Source organism: Erinaceus europaeus, unplaced genomic scaffold, assembly GCF_950295315.1.
Source record: "Erinaceus europaeus unplaced genomic scaffold, mEriEur2.1 scaffold_1081, whole genome shotgun sequence".
Taxonomy (NCBI): domain Eukaryota; kingdom Metazoa; phylum Chordata; class Mammalia; order Eulipotyphla; family Erinaceidae; genus Erinaceus; species Erinaceus europaeus.
Window position 1 is genome coordinate 390 of NW_026647643.1, and position 19528 is coordinate 19917.

Here is a 19528-nt window from a genome sequence, read left to right on the forward strand (position 1 = left end):
GTAGGAAAATAAGTAAATAAAGACAATAAAAAAATCCAAACTCAAGCTGTGAAACTAATTGGGCAACATCTAAGGCAGTGAAATTCCTAGTCTAAGAAATTTAAAAAACATGGGCAAAAGCTTACCGACTACTATAGAAAGTCATAACAGATGAAATACAATAAATTAGTTATAAATCATAATAACAATTCAAATATCAGAGAATCAGAGAAGTATGCTATGGTAGATAAGATTGTATTTACTACCCTCCCTCTTGGGACATAGATAATTTCTGGGCACATAAATTCTTTATTTTGGACATACTGTTTATTGTATTAAAAGATATGAATAAAAAAGAAAGCATGCCCACTTTCAAACTTGAGTTACATCCAATTATTTCTACTCTCTCTTTGTACTCTTGGCATTTACTGTATGATAAGCCATGGCCCTGGGAACTGTTAGACACATAAAGCACACCTGTCATGCAATGTAGTTGTGAAATGAATCAACTGCAGCTGGTAGCTGACCAACATTCCCCTTACCATACTTACCCACACTCCTGTGAGAAAAAAAAAAACACACACTTATCATAAGTCACCGAGTTCCAATTATAGGTACAACAGCTGACTAATTCCCATGACAAATAGTGTAAAACAAAAAAGAAATCTAATATTCTATTAATTACTGAGATTTTTCTCCAAAAGAAGTGGAGACACTTCTTTGGTCACTTACATGAAACATAATCATACTCATATTCTCCTTTTGGATATGCCCTGCTCACTGCGCCAAATACAATCTTACATTCATGTTTCCCAACTTCCTACACTCTCAGCCATCCCTTTTGCCACTTTTCATGTGGGCATGGCAGCATATGTCCCTTGAGATGATTGACCTTCATTTGTTTCAAGTTGAGACTGCAATGCAGCATCTCACCAAAACAGGCCAACACATCACTGCAACCCACTCATAAACTAGGACTGTGGTCTTACTTTTCTTTGCATAGAAAAGTATTCATGGATTAATGAATGTAGATTAAGGAAATGAGGAACTCTATAGGATATGGTACTGCAGGAGTGGTATGGAAATATAAAGCATGGTGTTTGTGGATTCAGATACTGCTTATGTACTATATATGAATTTTTCTTAGATTTAAGAAAAATTTTGCAAGAGTTTCTTAAGCATAACTCAATTAAACCCTAAACCAAAACATCTTAGTATATTTATAAAGGATGTGTGTGATTTTGTATATATTCATCGTTAAAAATTAAAATCAATTTTCAACACCAACATGTTTTTCCTTCTTCCTCTTCCTCCTCTTCCTCAGGCTCCTCCTCCTCCTGGTGGCAAAGGAAGCCTCTCCAGAATAATTAGGAAAAATGCAAATGAGTAAGAATCTGCTCATAAATCTACTAGAAGGTGCAATTTCCTAGGATGTCTATTCTGATGATATAGGAAATTACCACTTAAGATACTTGACTTAACTAGATTTAAACGCGTGTAGCTAAAGACAGTGAATGTCCATCACTTTAAATGTCTAATAAATTAAAATTGTAGTCATCACAGTATATAGGTGGTAAATACTTGCACAGTCATTAGCAAACATCAATCCATGAATTTTCAACAAAGATCCAATGGCAGTTAGTAGTAGATACAGGCATGATGAGTACTCGGCATTGTTCAAAACATCTTTGAAAAGTGGACTATTTCAGGTGCAAAATATTGGGGTCACTCAATAGGCGTAACAACATGCTATTTCTAATTTCAATCAGTAACCCCTGCCTCTCCAAAATACTAAATGTCACTACTACTAAAAACGTTTATTACCTTTTTGCACAGCTATTGGAATTTCTTGAAGTCTCCAAAGTGCCCAAGAATCGATTTTAAGGTTAATCATTTTCTTTCTTGATTTTTGCTTATTTAAAGCTTCTTCAGCATCTGCACGGTCTGTCTCGAGACTTTTAATGAGATGGATAGCTTCCGATAGTAATGATTCCATCTTCTGCTTTAATTCTGGGCATTTTTCTTCTCAAAATAGTGATAATCAAAAATACATTCAAATATACTAGCACAAATTTTATGCCTATATGTAAATATATAAATTACTATACTTTCTATAAGTTGTGACAAGGATATTAATCTTTATATATATAGTTGAGCTGGAATGTGAAATATGGTAACCATGAAACACATGACAATATTTAATATTTAAGTGCAATAGTTAATAGTTAAAATTATAAAACAAATTCCTGTCTCACTAGTCACTTATTAAGTGCTCAACACCTGCATATAGCTAGTAGCTATTCTATTGGACCGAGTGACAAAAACAGTTTTTATTACTGCAGAATGTTCTACTGGATGCCCCTGAATTACACTGTCAGCTCTGGCATATGTGGGTGGTAGAGAGAGAATCTGAGAGCCCTTACATGCAAGTCCCACGAACTATAGTTGTGTTATCTCCTCAACCTTTCCGAAGAGGAAGCCAAAAATCACTATACAGTCAGACTCCAGACTAAGTATTATATGGCATAGAGTAATCATTAAAACATATCTGATGAACAAATATCTCTTTCCTCAAGTAGACATGTTTATCTAAGTATAATGTACAACTTTACCATGCTCTTTTTCTGGCTTGACACCTTCTATTGGTACAGGGATAATTCTGCTCCTATAGAAAGGGAAAGATGCAACCCATTAATAAAGAAGAGATGTACTTATTGGCCAAATGATGTACTTATTAGGAAATGAATTTTAGGTTGTGCTTTTACACTGTTAGAAATATTTATAATGAAACACTTTATCGGCCCTACCTCTGATAATAAAGATAATGGAATTTATATCATTGTAAATAAACATCTATTTAAAATGCTACAAATAACTTAAAACTTTTTGAGGGTAGTATCAAAATAGTGTTTTTGTAATGAACTTTGGTCTTTACTCACATGTTACTAGTGAAAAAGGAGAGTTTACTGAGGATAAATGAGTTACTTCTCTATTTTAATTTACCAGTTTCTGAGAAATCAATATAAATTATAGTGAGCAAAAATAACATTTTCAATTTAAAATTACAGGTTTTATAAAAATATCTAAATTGTTTTCATTTTACAGTTATCTTTCTAGCTAAAGTTCTATGTGTTATCAGCATTTCTCTGCTCAATTTTTGAATTCCAGGTTATTTTCACTGTATTTTAAATAAGTGTATTGTCTCTGACAAAAGCTATTAATATCAACAAGAAGCAAAAGGCCCCAAACAATAAGTTGGATCCACCTGCATACCAGATTTCAGGCTCAGGCAAAAACAAACAAACAAAAAACACTAGTATAGCCACAGGCCCTTTGTAATATAATCAAAATATGCCTACTAGGTATCTACAAAATGGAGGGTCCCCAACTCTTCATCTGCACTATTCCATCCTTTAGGTTCATGATTAGTAAACAATTTGTTTGGCTTTATATTTTAACTCTCTTTTCAGTCACCAGGTTCCAGATGCTAGCATGATACCAACCAGATTTCCGTGGACAGACAACAACCATGCCCCACGAGGGAAAGAGAGAGAGGCAGGCTAGGAGTATGGATCAAACTGTCAATGCCCACGTTCAGTTGGGAAGCAATTATGGAAGCCAGACCTTCCACCTTCTGTATCCCACAATGACCTTGGATCCATACTCCCAGAGGGTTCAAGAAAAGGATAGCTATTAGGGGATGGGATGGGATATGGAGTTCTGGTGGTGGGAACTAACTGTGTGGAGGGTGATGGGAACTGTGTGGAGTTGTACCCCTCTAATCCTATGGTTTTGTTAGTGTTTCCTTTTTATAAATAAGATTAAATTAAAATAAAAAAAACAAGGGCTTTGATAATTACTAAATTATTCTTCCAGGGGCCAGGAAGTGAGCACACACATTACCATGCATAAGGACCCAGGTTCAAAGTCCCCTCCCCAATTGCAAGGGGGGCACTTCACAAGTTGTGAAGCAGGTCTGCAGGGTCTGTCTTTGTCTTTCCCTTTCTATCAGCCTCATTCTACTCAATTTCTCTCTATCCTAACATATAAAGTAGAAAGGGGGGTAATAAAAGGAAATAGCCACCAGGAGCAGTGGATTTTAAGTGAGGGCCCTGAGCTCCAGCAATAAGCCAGGTGGCAATATATATATATATTTCTCCTTCTCCTTTTCCTTTGATTCTAGAACTTTGGAGCCTCAGGCACAAAAGTCTCTGATATCTCTGTATTAGGAATTACAAAAAGTACAAAATTACTCATATAAATTTACTCTTAGATATAACAGATATTTTATACAACAGGTAATTCTATTTTTATATAAAGCCATAAGATTTTGGTGCTCCTTTAGGTTAAATTGAATTCTATATATTTGATTACTATTTAAAATTTGTAGTGACTGTATATCATGTCTTACTGTCATCTATAATTTATTTAGGAAAGTCTGTTCATTCTTTGTTAGTGGAAAACATGCATTGCATTTTCTTCCTTCAGCTTAAATTTAATTCTGAATTTTGTTGAATGCACTGTTACTTGTTTGTTCACTTTTAAACAGAGAACAATAATTGTTCCTGCATTAATGTTCATTATTAGTGTCTCCCCACTGGCTTTTAATACCAATTACATGCTATTATAAACTATTATACATAATTAGATTTATTTCATGTGCTGTGCTCTAAAATTTAGTTAATATTTACTAGTACAATTCTACTTTAATTCTTAAATATTTTACTAAGGCAAAAGTGACCTAACACAAACCATTTGTAAGTAAAAACATTAAAGTCAATTAGTACATTCAGTGTTGTGTAAACCATACCTCTCAGTTTCCTAACATTTACAACACCTCAAAAGAACAGCATCTGTTTATTAAGCACTTTTACACCTTTCTGTCTCCCACTAGCCCCTGGTAAGAACTACACTGCTTTTCATCTCTATGGATTTACTTAAGAATAGTTTGCATACATGGTGACCATTTGGGTCTCAGTTATTTAACATACTCATTTTGAAGTTTCTTAAGGTGTTAGCATGTGTCAGAATCAGAACTTCCTTGATTTCTTTTTCTTTCCTTTTTTTTTTTTAGAATGTTTCTTATTGAAATCCCCTGATAATTACAATTAACATCTTCTTTGAAAAAAATTTATTTGTTATTAATAGTTTTTTACAAGACTATAGAATTACAATGTACAGTTCCACACCACACATTTTAAATGCATAAAAGTCTAAATTTAAATCAACTTGGTTTCCATAGTAGGAATGACCATGCTTGGTCATTTTCACAAATCACATACTATATACTGCATGTTCACTAATAGACGTTTGTAATTATGGAATTTTAATTATAATGATATTTTAACTATATAGACACAAAATAAAATACAATTATTGGTATTTTGTTATCCATCTTTGTAGTTTGTGATAGGTTGTGTAGAACAACCTTCATTATTCTATATTCTATCATACGGAGTATTGCTTAACCATTTTAAATATTTCAGTGAAGGGCTACCTACAGGAATTTTTTAAAAATATTTATTTATTTTCTCTTTTGTTGCCCTTGTTTTATTGTTGTAGTTATGATTGTTGTTGTTATTGATGTCATCATTGTTAGATAGGACAGGGAGAAATAGAGAGAGGAGGGGAAGACAGAGAGGGGGAGAGAAAGTTAGACACCTGCAAACCTGCTTCACAGCTTGTGAAGTGACTCTCCTGCAAGTGGGGATCCAGGGGCTGGAACCAGGATCCTTAAAGCAGGTCCTTGCGCTTCATGCCACCTGCACTTAACCAGCTGCACTACCGCAGACTCCCTACCTTTAGGAATTATTACATAACAAATTTAGTGATGAAGTCCAACACTCTTTTTATATGGGAGATGCTGTGCAGATGTCCCCTCAGGATAGTGCCAGTTCCCGCAAGAGTTAATACAATATTCTCAAAGTGCCTTTCCCAGGTCATCACTCCTGGTTTTTGCCCTATAAATCCGTTCTTCTTCTGCCCCTCTCTCTCTTGCCTGTTTTTCACATTGGTGAATGGAAGGGTGTGGCGCATACATGGCCCGAACCACTGCACTCTCCAACTCTGAGGTGCCTGCGAGAATAAAGAATTGTGTTCCTTCTCCACTCTGGATCTCCTCTCTCTCTCTCTCCTCCAAGTCATAGCTAACACCTGCCTTCATTTGTGAAGGACACATGGGATTTTCTCTTCACTGAATAATTTGCTTTCCTCTTGCCACTTTCCTTATGTTTGACTCCAGCTTTTAACAATTACAACATAATGTATCTTGACACAACTCAGTTTATCAGACTTGGAGTCCATGATGTTTACTGGAAATAAAGTATCATATGTCTTTCATCAAATTTGAGGAGTTTTCAGCCATTTTTTTTTTTTTTAGTATTTGTTCTTCCCTTTTTCTCTATCCTTTCAAATTTTGACTTGCAATATGGATGTATTTACATTCCTGGTGTTGCTTGGGTCTATTAAACTCTGTTCACTTTTCTTCTTTTGTTTTTCTGTTTCTGATTCTGAATAATCTCAACCTTTGTTCAAGTTCAAGGTTACTTGTTCTTTCCTTTACCCGCTCAAATCTAGTGATAAGCATCTCTAGCTAGTTTTTCACTTCACAGATTATTTAGCTGCTCTAGAGTCCCTTGTCTCTTAAATTTCTTCTTTATTGATATTCTGTATTTTTTTTAGATATCAGTCTCCTGAGTTTTGCTTAGTCTTAGTCCAAAGTTTCCTTTATGTCATAACAGTATTTAAAACAACTGTGTTAAAGTCTCTTAAAGACTAAGAGCCAGATGGCCTAGCAGAGTACACACCTTACCATGTGTGAGGCCCTGGGTTTTGAGGCCTATCTCTGCATGAGAGCAACCTGGATGGATGGCACCATGAAACTCTGTGGGTGGTGGAGAAGTACTACCTCTCCACTTCTTTTGATTGTTTGTTTGTTTTAATATTTATTTATTTATTCCCTTTTGTTGCCTTTGTTTATCAGTTGTTATTATTGTTGTTGTTGTTGGATAGGACAGAGAGAAATGGAGAGAGGAGGGGAAGAGAGAGGGGAGAGAAAGACACCTGCAGACCTGCTTCACCCCTGCAGGTGAGTAGCCAGGGGATCGAACCAGGATCCTTCCACCTCTCCTTGAGCTTTCCACCACTTGGGCTTAGTTCGCTGCTTTACCGCCAGACTCCCTCCACTTCTTTCTTTAAATTAAAAAAAAAAGGAAATAAAAGAGGATGAAGGAGAGCCGGGTGGTAGCACAGCGGGTCTAGTGCAAGGAGTGGCATAAGGATCCCGGTTCAAGCCCCCGGCTCCCCACCTGCAGAGGAGTCACTTCACAAGCAGTGAAGCAGGTTTGCAGGTATCTATCTTTCTCTCCCCCTCTCTGTCTTCCTCTCCTCTCTCCATTTCTCTCTGTCCTGTCCAATAACGATGACATCAATGACAACAATAATAACTACAACAATAAAAAACAAGGGCAACAAAAAGGGAATAAATGAATAAAATATTTTTAAAAGGAGAGGATGATAAAGGGATAAAAATATAAAAGTAAAATCTGTTGAATAAGCCAAATGTCTGGAATTCCTCAGTTACTTTTTTTTTTTTAATTTTTTATTTAAGAAAGGATTAGTGAACAAAAGCATAAGGTAGGAGGGGTACAACTCCACACAATTCCCAACACCCAATCCCCATAACCCACCCCCTCCCATGGTAGCTTTCCCATTCTCTATCCCTCTGGGAGCATGGACCCAGGGTCGTTGAGGGTTGCAGAAGGTAGAAGGTCTGGCTTCTGTAATTGCTTCCCCACTGAACATGGGCGTTGACTGGTCGGTCCATACCCCCAGTCTGCCTCTCTCAGTTACTTTTATTAATTTATTTTCCTATTTGTGACTGGGCCAAATACTCTAATTTGCCTACCTCATAACTTTTTGTTGGCTAGAATTTTTAATAACGTGTGAAACAGAAATATTACCTTCTCTTCATTGGGTTGTTATTGCTATCTTCTATGGGGTATTTTTATTTATTTAGTCATTCTTCTAAATATCTTTGTAGTATGTTTTAAACTTCATAGGTAACTACTTAAGCATCTCCCTAGCTTAAGAATAAGCCTATATTTTTCACAAATTAATTTACATAACAAATTTAGCAATGAAGTTCAACACTGTTTATATGGGAGTATCTTAATCCCCCCTTCATTTGTGAAGAACACATAGGATATTCTCTTCACTGGAAAACTCGCTTCCTTCTTGCCCTTTCTTTATGTTTGACTCAGACTTTCAACAATCCCAATATAATGTATCTTTTTTTTTTTTAAATTTATTTTATTTATTTATTCCCTTTTGTTGCCCTTGTTGTTTTATTGTTGTAGTTATTATTGTTGTTGTCGTTGTTGGATACAACAGAGAGAAATGGAGAGAGGAGGGGAAGACAGAGGAGGAGAGAAAGCTAGACACCTGCAGACCTGCTTCACCACTTGTGAAGTGACTCCCCTGCAGGTGGGGAGCCGGGGTTCGAACCGGGATCCTTATGCCGGTCCTTGTGCTTTGCGCCACCTGCGCTTAACCCGCTGCGCTACAGCCCGACTCCCCCCAATATAATGTATCTTGATACAACTCAGTTTATTAGAATTGGAGTCAATGATGTTTACTGGAAATATACCCAAAGTAAAAAAAAAAAAATGTTGAAAATGTTTTCCCACTCTGAGCAGACTAGCTCCTAGTTGCTGTTATATATTCCCTCCTTCCTTATCCAAACTGCTTTTACAACTTTGCCTTCACCTTGAATTATGGCCTGTGCAGATTCTAAACATCAGTCAGAGACAAGTGCTTGGGGTCTTCTCTGGTCTTTCATGAAGTATGTATACAGCACTGGTGATATGTATGAACGTCTCAGCCTAAGTGAAAACTTTGGAAAACCAATTCTCCCATGTATTTCTTTTCCCAGGAATTTTGGTCTAATACTTGCCTTGCCTATTACCCATAAGTAGACAGTGGTGGCAAGTGAATGCCCTTAAACACTAGTAGAACTTATTAGAACAGCCATAATTCTTTAACTGTCTCGAGTGAGGCCAAGACAAGCCTTTGTGTGAGTCCTTCATGAAGCTGCCAGACTGAACCACAATACCTTCAGTATAAATACTAGCAATCTGCATTGTAAGTGTTAGCTGCCCTCTTCACTGTCATCACTGATCTGGAGGCTGGAGGGTGGAACCAGGCAACTTACATGTCACAGTGTTCTCTTAACACAATGTTGCTTGCTTATCATTGTTTTCTTCAGGCTGATATATATATATATCTCCCAGATTTCAGCAAAAGTGGATTCTGATAAATTTTTACCAAGTTTATAATTATTTTTACAGTGGGTCAGAGCCCTGAAGATGACTACTCTGACATCTTATGTGGTATTCTCAACAACAAAAAATCCTGCTTTCAATTTTTTGGCTTAACCAAAAAAGATTAGTCATCAAAATATGAACATAAAACAGCAATAAAAATAAAACTACAATTAAGCACAAAAGATTCTTACCATTCTTCCAAAGAAGTTTCAAACTGTGAAAAGATATCAATACAATTCAAATTTAATACATATCAAAAATGTAAATTTAACTTACATTTGAATTTACTGATAACATTCTTCATACTACACAGTCTTCATATATGTATATAAATAAATATACTTCTGGGAAATTATAACATCTGCTGCTTCGAAACAGTTCTTACCTATTCCTATTTTATTATAATTACCTCCAACTAATTATCTTTGTTTTTATTTATTTTTTTATATTTATTTACTTACTTATTTTCCCTTTTGTTGCCCTTGTTTTTTATTATTGTTGTGGTTATTATTGATGTCATCGTTGTCAGATAGGACAGAGAGAAGTCGAGAGAGGAGAGGAATACAGTGAGGGAGAGAGAAAGACAGACACCTGCAGACCTGCTTCACCGCCAGTGAAGCGACTCCCATGCAGGTGGGGAGCCGAGGCTCGAACTGAGATTCTTACGCAGGTCCTTGCACATTGCCACATGCGCTTAACCCACTGTGCTACCGCCGACTCCCATTATCTTTGTTTTTAATGTGTTTCTTAATAATACCCCTTTATCATGGCCTAATTCAAATGGTATTTACTCACAAAGGATTTTTCCACACAGAGTTATATAATATCCACTGAATTCTCTTTTTAATATTCACTGAATTTTAATATATTACCAAAGAGTGGCATACATATGGAAGTTCATAAGTACTTATTTTTGTAGTATTATCTCATTTCTAAACTATGTTTCTTGAAGTATGTACACACAGATATGTTCTAGAGTATCTTGGGATAAAGAGCCATATATTACCAAAATTACAAGAAATATTTAAATATTGTGTTCATACTTGATCTTCAATTCAAGATATAACTGAGAAAACATGATTACCTCTAATAATTCCACTATAACAAAAGCAGAAGAAAAGATAATTAATTTCCCTCTTGATTTCTAGCTGTCTCTACCCAATAAATAAATAAAGATAATAATAAAAAATTAAAGATAACTAATGTCACTATATACACACACATATATATATCAGTAGTCCAAAAGTTATGTCAATAAAACCACAGAGTTATATTTTATTCTAAGAAACAAAAATTAGACTGTCAGTAAAATGACAAAGTCTAATGGAGAAATAAAACGATACCATTTCATGGGAGGTAAAAGACTTCTCTTGAGTTCATGAAGAATTTTTAGTATGTGAAAAATAAGAAGTTTTGTTTCTAGAGGCAAACAAAAGAGAATCTATATACCAAGCAGGTTCAAAATACCCAAGAACAGGTAAGTAAATTTACACAAGGGTAAAATCCCCAAGAAGAGAAATATTCTTGAAGTTTTCAGAAATCTAAATGGAATCTTATGTAGACAAATGTAAAGATCATGCTTAAACATGACTTCCTGTTTACAAACAACACCTTATTTACAAATTTGTTACACATATTTATAAGGTAAAATAGTTTATGTAATGGATAAAATCATTTGATTTAAGCAAACAGAAGTGACTTATAATAATGCAAACAGATAAGAACAGCAACAGCAAACATATGCTAGCAACCAGTAATCAGTCTGGTAGTCCATTATAAATATAAGGGGGAAAGGTATATATACAGCTATTTGACACAAAAATAGAGCATAAAATTAATAGCACAGCAGGTTAAGTGCACGTGGTGCAAAGCGCAGAAGGGCGAAAGAATCCAGCCAGGTTCAATCCCCGCTTCGAGCCCCGGGCTCCCCACCTGCAGGGGAGTCGCTTCACAAGTGGTGAAGCAGATCTGCAGGTGTCTATCTTTCTCTCCTCATCTCTGTCTTCCCCTCCTCTCTCTATTTCTCTCTGTCCTATCCAACAATGATGACATCAAGAACAACAATAATAACTACTACAACAAAACAACAAGGGAAACAAAAAATATATAAAAAATAAAGATTATAATGAGCAAAGCAGAATTTAATAATACAATTATAGCATATATCTTCTCTCCTGAATATTAAAATAGTCAAGCTTAGGAGAGGTATACCAGCGTATCTATCTTTATCAACAAAAGAAAAGATAAAATAATCTAACTCATTCAATAGACACAGAGAAACATTGTGACTAGACTGAACATCCATTTATAACAAAATCTCCAAACACATGGGAATAGGAGAATAGACCTCTCCACAGGTCACATCACACTTAACAGAGACAATCTGAAGCTTTTGCTCTAAATTGAAACACAAAAGAATGTTCACTTTCTTTTTTTCACTACTATTTTTTACCATGGTATTGAGAGATCTGAGCAGGTCAACTAGTCAAGGAAATAAAAGAGATCCAAATAGGAAAAGAAGAAGAAAAAATATCACTATTAGAGATGGCATTATACTTATAAAGTCTAAGGACTAAAAAATATCAGAGATAGTTAACAACTAGGGTATATGTGATATATCCACACAATGGAATATTAATCATCCGTAAGAAGGGGAAAGATCTCATTTTATGCTGCAATGTGAATGGAGCTGGAAGGATCCTGCTAAACAAAATAGAGTGAGAAGAAGAAAAAAACTATACTATTAGAGTTGGAGAGACAGCACAATGTTAGAGCACAGGAGTTGTATCATCCTGAGACCTCAGAGGACCTAGATTCCTTTCCTAGCAACACTGTATGCCAGAGATGAGTAGTTTTCTGATCTCTCTCTCTCTCTCCCTCTCTACTTTAAAATACCATACAATCTCTTTCATATGTAAGAGGATAAAAAAAAATAAAAGAATAAAAGAATAGACAAAGTCTGAAGAAAATGATCCCAGAACTATGAAGATGAACTGAGGTTACCAGAGGGGAAGGGTGATGGGAGGGGATGGTTGGGAGAGGCATCAGTGGACTTTGTGGGAAGGTGAACGACACTTTGGTGGCTGATCTGGTATTTTTCACCCAAAACATACCGTTATGTAAAACAATTGAATGAATTCAATTTAGATAAGATTAATTATCTTTCAGAATAGCAAAGTTGAATTAAATTAAAAGACAAAATAAAAATAATGAGATACACTTTCAACATATATACTGAGTATTTAGAACAAAATAACTTAGTCAAAGGGCATACTGTCTGTCCTTTTACACACCAACTTACACATCTGATCATCTAATCAGGTTAGTGTCCCCCCAAAAGACTGTAAATACTATTTAATTTCTAGTCAAGATAGCGTATGAAAATTACTACTCAGCATGACTGCATCTGTATAGGGAACAAACAGGTAGGAACAATTATTTAATAAGGTCATTTCATCCTTCCAAAGTGAGACTATCAAAAACATATCCATGTTCATGAATTATGCAACTAAGCAAGAAATCTATAAATTATTCTTAGGGTCACTGAAAAAAATAATAAAGCCTTTTTAAACTAACAGAACTTCATAAGGTCTACACAAATACTACAAAAATGTTAACATTCTAAATGCCACTCACACGTTTCAAATGCTCCTGTATTTTAGACTCCACTTCTTCAATGTGTGAAACCATTTTGTTGACACATGGTGCAGGGATGTTTACTAATGAACAGCTGTGGCGTTGGCATGGGTAGCTGAAGTAAATGCCTAAGTTCACCTCTAAAATGTGACATATAGGAGAAGGTATCAGTTAAATGGTAACAGAGCTTGATTCTCAGAATATGCAGGAAAAAAAAATCTGTCTTATTAATACTAATACTCCTAAGCTTTCTCCGGTAAAAAGACAAAGATTTATAGAATGAAACTTCAAAAAAGTAAAATTTTCATGCATCACTTAAAATGCAACAAGGAAAAATGAAACTAAGAATAAAAACCTGGAGCAAAGTTTAAAAGGTAGCATTCCATTGTATTATGAAGTAAGCAGATAAAATAACAGAAATTAAAAAAAAAATTAGTCCACTTGTTTCTAAGTAGACTCCCAACCACTTAAAAAATTACTTTCACAACTAATGTCACCATGCCACGTTATGCTGCCACTGCCTTTTTGCTTTAGATTGTATCCAAAGATATCAGACTTGATATGTCAACCTCGCAACTATACTAATCTGACTCCAAATTCCATCCTGACTTCCCTGGGTGGACCAACTCACCTTTCCAGACCCCGACCCCACTAGAGAAAGACAGAAACAGACTGGACAATATCCACATCTAGCAGAGAAGTAATTACAGAAGCCAGACCTCCTACCTCCTGCACCCCAAAAAGAATGTTGGTCCACACTCAAGGAGGGTAAGAAATCTGAGGGGAAGGTGACTGGGGGCTCTAAAACCCAATTCCATCAGGACTCAGAGACAGAAGAGAAAAAATAAGGAAAGAAATATAGAAATAGTGATAGGTGTAGTTGTTACTTTAATAGAAAAAGAATGCAGGACCATAGGGGAAAAAATTGGCAAAATAGATACATATATGGTAGACAGAAAGAAAGACAGACAGTCAACCCATATTTGTGACTTTGGAAAAACCAGCCTGTTTCCAATGGAGGGAATGAGGACACAGACCTCTGGTGGTGGAAATGGCGTGAAATTGTACTCCTGTTATTTTGTAATTTTTGTAAATCACCAATACAAAAAGGAAAAAAATGACTTTCAAATATATTTCAAGTTATCTCTTGAAAGAGATTCCATATCTTCCAATGTAAATAATATCCTACTACTTGTACATTGAAGAAGCGCTGCCTTATTCAGCAGGAGTTTCTCTTGCTGAAAAAAAATAAAAGCAGGTCCCCTTCATCCTCATAATAACCTAATTTTCTACCTTCCATTTCTGAAAATTGGAGTCTCGTGAAAAGAGTGATTGATGTTCTCACTATGGCATTCAACTTATACTTATCATAAAATTCACTCAGTCCGATGTGCCTCAGTGATTCTAATCCTGGCATGTCCTGAACAGACTGAAGGTTGCAGAAGCACAGTCAAGTTGTCTATGAAACTCCACCGAAGAGCTCACTTGCTGTCCTTTTACCTCTAAAGAGTCTATTGGACTAGATTCTAGATGCATACATTGATCTTAAATGCAAGACAAAAAAGGAGCAGAGGCTCAATGAGAACAGAAAGATGAACTCATTTCTCTTAACCTTGAGGGACACAGATGTAAAGCTGTTGACTTCATATTGTGGCTTCTGATCCTGCTAATAGATATGCTAGACATATTACCTATTTTAATTTAAACTAAAGATTTCAGTATTAATTAAATTTTATTAAATATCCTCTCCGAAAATGCAATATATATGTATATATAATATATATGAGAGAAATGAATTGTTCTTCCTTTCTTTCCTTCTTTCTTTCTTTCTTTCCTGCCACCAGGGTTATTGCTGAGGCTTGGTGCCTACACAATGAATCCTGTGAATCCCCAGCAGCCATTACTTTCCTATTTTTTCTTTTATATTTGATAGGACAGAGAAAAATTGAGAGAGGAGAGAAAAGATAATGAGAAAGAGCTGTAGCACTGCGTCACCATTTGTGAATCCCGCCCCCCCCCCCCCCCCCACCAGAGGTGGCAACCAGGAACTTTAACCTGAAAACTTGAGCTTGTTAAGATCCATGGAGATTCTCTCAGTACTGTCCATGGTGTTCACATGCAGTGCAAGCTGTCAAACTCAGGGCCTTACATATGGTAATTGCTTCTCTGCTGAACATGGGCATTGGAAGGTGGATCCATACTCCCAGCCTGTTTCTATCTTTCCCTAAAAGGGTAGGGTTCTGGAGAGGAGAGGTTCAGATGACTTCCTAATTGTCTGCCCGGTGAAGTCAGGATGAAATACGATTAATCTATATTATATTCATCTTTCCTCTTTTGTTTATACACAGGTATTCATTTTTATCTCTGTAATACTCAGAGGACCAAAGTTAAGCTTGTGAACATCACACATTGATCTCCTGTCTAAATATTTTGATAAGAGTGTTTGCACTATCCTTCTAAAACATCAGTTTTGCTTCACTATGAGAAAAACAAGAATAGCAATGATGCATTTAAGTTTTTTTTTTCATCCACTACTACTAAACTATATGAACACTAACTGATTTCCACAGCACTCCTATAGTTTGGAATGACTATAGAGGGAAAACGTGATATAATAAGAAGTTGGAAAATTTCTGAAACTATGATATTTTAAGCAGTGCAAGTTTGAAAGTAATGTAGAAATCCTTAAGGGCTTTTATTCTAACTCATGCATAAAGTCAGAAATTTCTATCTAATTTCTCTCAAATTTTACCCATCTTTTCTTTAAAAAAATTATTATCATCCTTATTTATTTATTGGATAGAGACAATCAGAAATTGAGAGGGTAAGGGAGATAAAGAGGGAGAGAGACAAAGTGATACCTGCAACACCGCTTCACCACTTGCAAAGCTTTCCCCATGCAGGTAAGGACTGGGGGCTTAAACTTGGGTCCCTGCGCATTGTAATATGTGCACTCAACCACTGTACCAGCTCAATTTTACCCATCTTAAAGAGACATTCAGATTGTTTTGGTGTCTACATTCCTTTGTTTTTTGTATTAACATCCTGCTAAATCATTAGATACCACAGGATTCATCTTACTCAAAACACTGAGGATACTTCTTTTTCATATTATGCATTTGTCATTTACTACTACCTAGAGCCATTCTATATAGCCATTCTCCTTTAGATTTATTTATTTTCACCAGAGCATTACACAACTCTGTCTTATGGTTCAGAGGGCTGAATCTGAGACTTCAAAGCTTCATGTAGGAAGATCTTTTATGAGACCACTATGCTATCTCTCCTACCCACAACTATTCTTTTGTGTTTATCAGTTGATATGCAGTTATACATTCTTTGTCCTGCAAGAGTATAGACTCTATGTCAGGACTGTTCCTTAAATTATTCTGCACATTAATAGCACATGCATAGTACAGTCCAGTGTGTTGAATCAACTGATTTATATATTAGTCACCTGATATTTAATATGGGGCAGGAATGTTGATAGCATAATAGTTATGCAGAAAGACTCTCATGCCAGAGGACCAAAGTTCCAGGTTCAATCCCCTGCACCACCATAAGCCAGAGCTGAGCAGTACTCTGGTAAAATGTGTGTGTGTGTGTGTGTGTGTGTGTGTGTGTGTGTGTGTGTGTGTGTTCAAAATTCATTACTGACAGACAGTAAGTCATAAGCCAAGGCATTAAATTTCTATCCAAAATTTCTATTAGAAGAAATAGATAAAAGAATAAGAATGTGGGGCTGGGTGGTGGCACACCTGGTTGAGCGCATGTGTTAACAATGTACAAGAACCCAGGTTTGAGCCCCCAGTCCCCATCTGCAGGGGGAGAGCTTTGCAAGTGGTGAAGCAGGGCTGCAGGTGTCGTTCTGTCTCTCTCCCTCTCTATCACCCCCTTCCCTCACAATTTCTGGCTGTCTCTAACCAATAAATAAATAAATAAATAAATAAATATAATTTTAAAAAAGAATCAGGATGGTAAAATTATTTCAATTTTATTCAGTCAAAACAAAACTCTTCAGAGTAGGATTCTACCTCAATCATGATTAATATTTTTGATAAGCACTAATATTTCTGGTAAACATCTGAATAGTTCTAGAAAAGTATTCCTGTGCATTAACTGTATACATTTCTTCATTTTTATACCTTTGCCCACATGCACTTTCAAAAGATATTCAAAGATAATGGTGCATGGACTCTTAGTGAACATTTTTTACATTCTGAATTTCATACCCAAGCATTCTTTTTTCTTTTGCTTCTAAGAAATATAACTTAATAAACTAGTACATACCAGTTATGTCATTTGAGGTCAAGAGAATATGTATTCAAGAATTCATAATTTCTGAAATTGCTAACAATGCTTTTTTAAAAAAATGTGCTGTTTAAAAATTATTTTTAATTAATTTATTTATGTATTTAGACAGAAATCAAAAGGGAGAAAGGAGATACAGAGAGAGGGGGAGGAAGAGAAACACCTCCAGCACTGCTCCACTACTCATAAAGCTTCCCCTTTCAGGTAGCTACCAGGGGCTTTAACCTGAGTCCTTGCACATAATATAACGTACAATCAACTTGGTGCACCACCACCTGGCCCCATAACAACTTATATACCAAACTGTAATTTAAAATGTATTATAAATATAACATTGCAGTCTGCATTTTTCCTATGACGCACAATATGTCAACTATTAATTAAGTCTAAGGCTGATTTTAATAAAAAATAATAACAACATACAACTGAGTATATGCACAGACAACTTAACATAGATTATTACACAAATTGTATTCAGTCCTTACCTTCAGGAGTTGTCATTTTATTTTCATGGATAATTTCAGCAGGGCCCTTCGGGGGACCATCTGAGACCAGAGTTTTTGATGAGGCATTGTCTAGTAATAAAAATCAAAAAAATTAGTGAGCGGTTAGTTTTGAAAATAGCAAAACAATTTACAAAACTAAATTTACAAAACTCTTCTTGAAAAGCAACTATAATTTAAATAGGAACTACAACTCATAGTAGGAATAGTCTAAATAATATGCAACTATTAAAAATAAATATAGAGGGGTCAGGTGGTGGTGCACCCAGTTGAAGGCACATGGTACTGTGTGCAAGAACCAGGGTTCAAGCCCTTGCTCCCCTCTAGAAGAGGGAAAATTCCACAAGTGGTGAAGCAATGCTGTAGGTTTCTCTCTTCCACTCTACCTAAATGTCTTCCCTTCCCTTTCAACTTGTCTGCCTTTATGATATAAATACATAAAATATTTATTTAAGAAATATAAAGAGACTGCCTACTATCATCACCAAATGGAGTATTAGAAGGCTCAATTCTCATCCTTTCCTCAATATCAGTTGTTCAAAAGCTATTCTCAAAGAAAACAACTCGGATAAGGCTCAGGAATCCACTTTGGAAATCATAACAACATTGTGAAATAAAGTCTGGGAATAATTCACAAAAAAGGGTGGGGAAGGTGGAAGGGAAGACAGCTTAATGTTGCCCCCATCATGCCTCCTTCGGGTCCAGAGCTACCTGAGGAAGGAACTCAATGGTTCAAAAAGTTCCTCTCAAACTGCCACAATGATTGCCATGAAGAAACTCAAGCACAGTGTAGATCCTACCTACTGGGCTGTATACCTCTCATTCCTCTTCTGGAAATTCCAGGAACCAGATTATTTTTCATTTCTCCATTACTATCCTCACTGCTCCTCCCCCACCCTTGCCTCCTTCCTACACACACAAATTTAAAACACTAGAGACATAGCGCCTAGTCTTCAAAGGCTCCTAGGAACATTCCTAAAATAGACTCCTTAGCATCCTTTTGCCCTAAGGTCCCTATTTACATATGCTCTATTCCTACCTTATGGTTCATGTTTAATAAACATTTTATCCTGATTTCCAGCTTCTTGCATTTCAGCCACCAAGTTACAGATGCTACTATGATTCCATCCTGATTTCCCTGGGCAGATAACCTCACCAATATGTCATGGAACCTCACATCTCCAGAGCTCTATCCCATAGGTAAAGACAGAAACAGGCTGGGGCAAATGGATGGAGTACCAACATCCATGCCCAGCAGAGAAACAATTACAGAAGCCAGGCCTTCCATCTTCTGAATCCCATAAAGAATTTTGGTCTACACTCCCAGAGAGGTAAAGGATATGGGAAGTAATCCAGAGGGCTCTGTACCCCCCCCATTCCACCAGGACCAGAAGCCTTTGTCAACAGAAATCTTATTTTTATGCCATCAATCAAAAGGAAGTGAATATGAAAAGCACCAAGGAGGCCAGGAATGGTTTCTCTTATGTGACAAAGAGGATAAAAGGAAATACAACAGGAAGTAGTAATAGGTGTAGGGGTGAACTAGAAGGAAAGGCAGGACTCTTGAAAAAATAGGAGATATATATATATATATATATATATATATATATATATATATTCATACACATACACATAGATAATTATAGAATCAGCTTACATTGGTGACCTCAGGAGAATTATTGTAGTTTCCAATAGAGGGGATGGGACACAGAATTCTGGTGGTGGGAAATGTATGGAACTATACCCCTGTTATCTTACAAATTTTGTAAATCAATA

The 19528-nt window shown here is 36.0% G+C and overlaps 1 protein-coding gene across 1 annotated transcript; it reads right to left on the minus strand.

The window, feature by feature from the left end:
• Positions 1-1803: 1803 nt before the first annotated feature.
• On the minus strand, positions 1804-17824 carry LOC132536402 (coiled-coil domain-containing protein 178-like; the record flags this gene model as incomplete). Its single annotated transcript, XM_060184203.1, has 5 exons — positions 1804-2001; positions 2592-2644; positions 9494-9516; positions 12939-13078; positions 17735-17824. Coding segments are annotated over 5 exons (504 nt in total), but the record flags the coding sequence as incomplete, so codon positions are not given.
• Positions 17825-19528: the final 1704 nt, after the last annotated feature.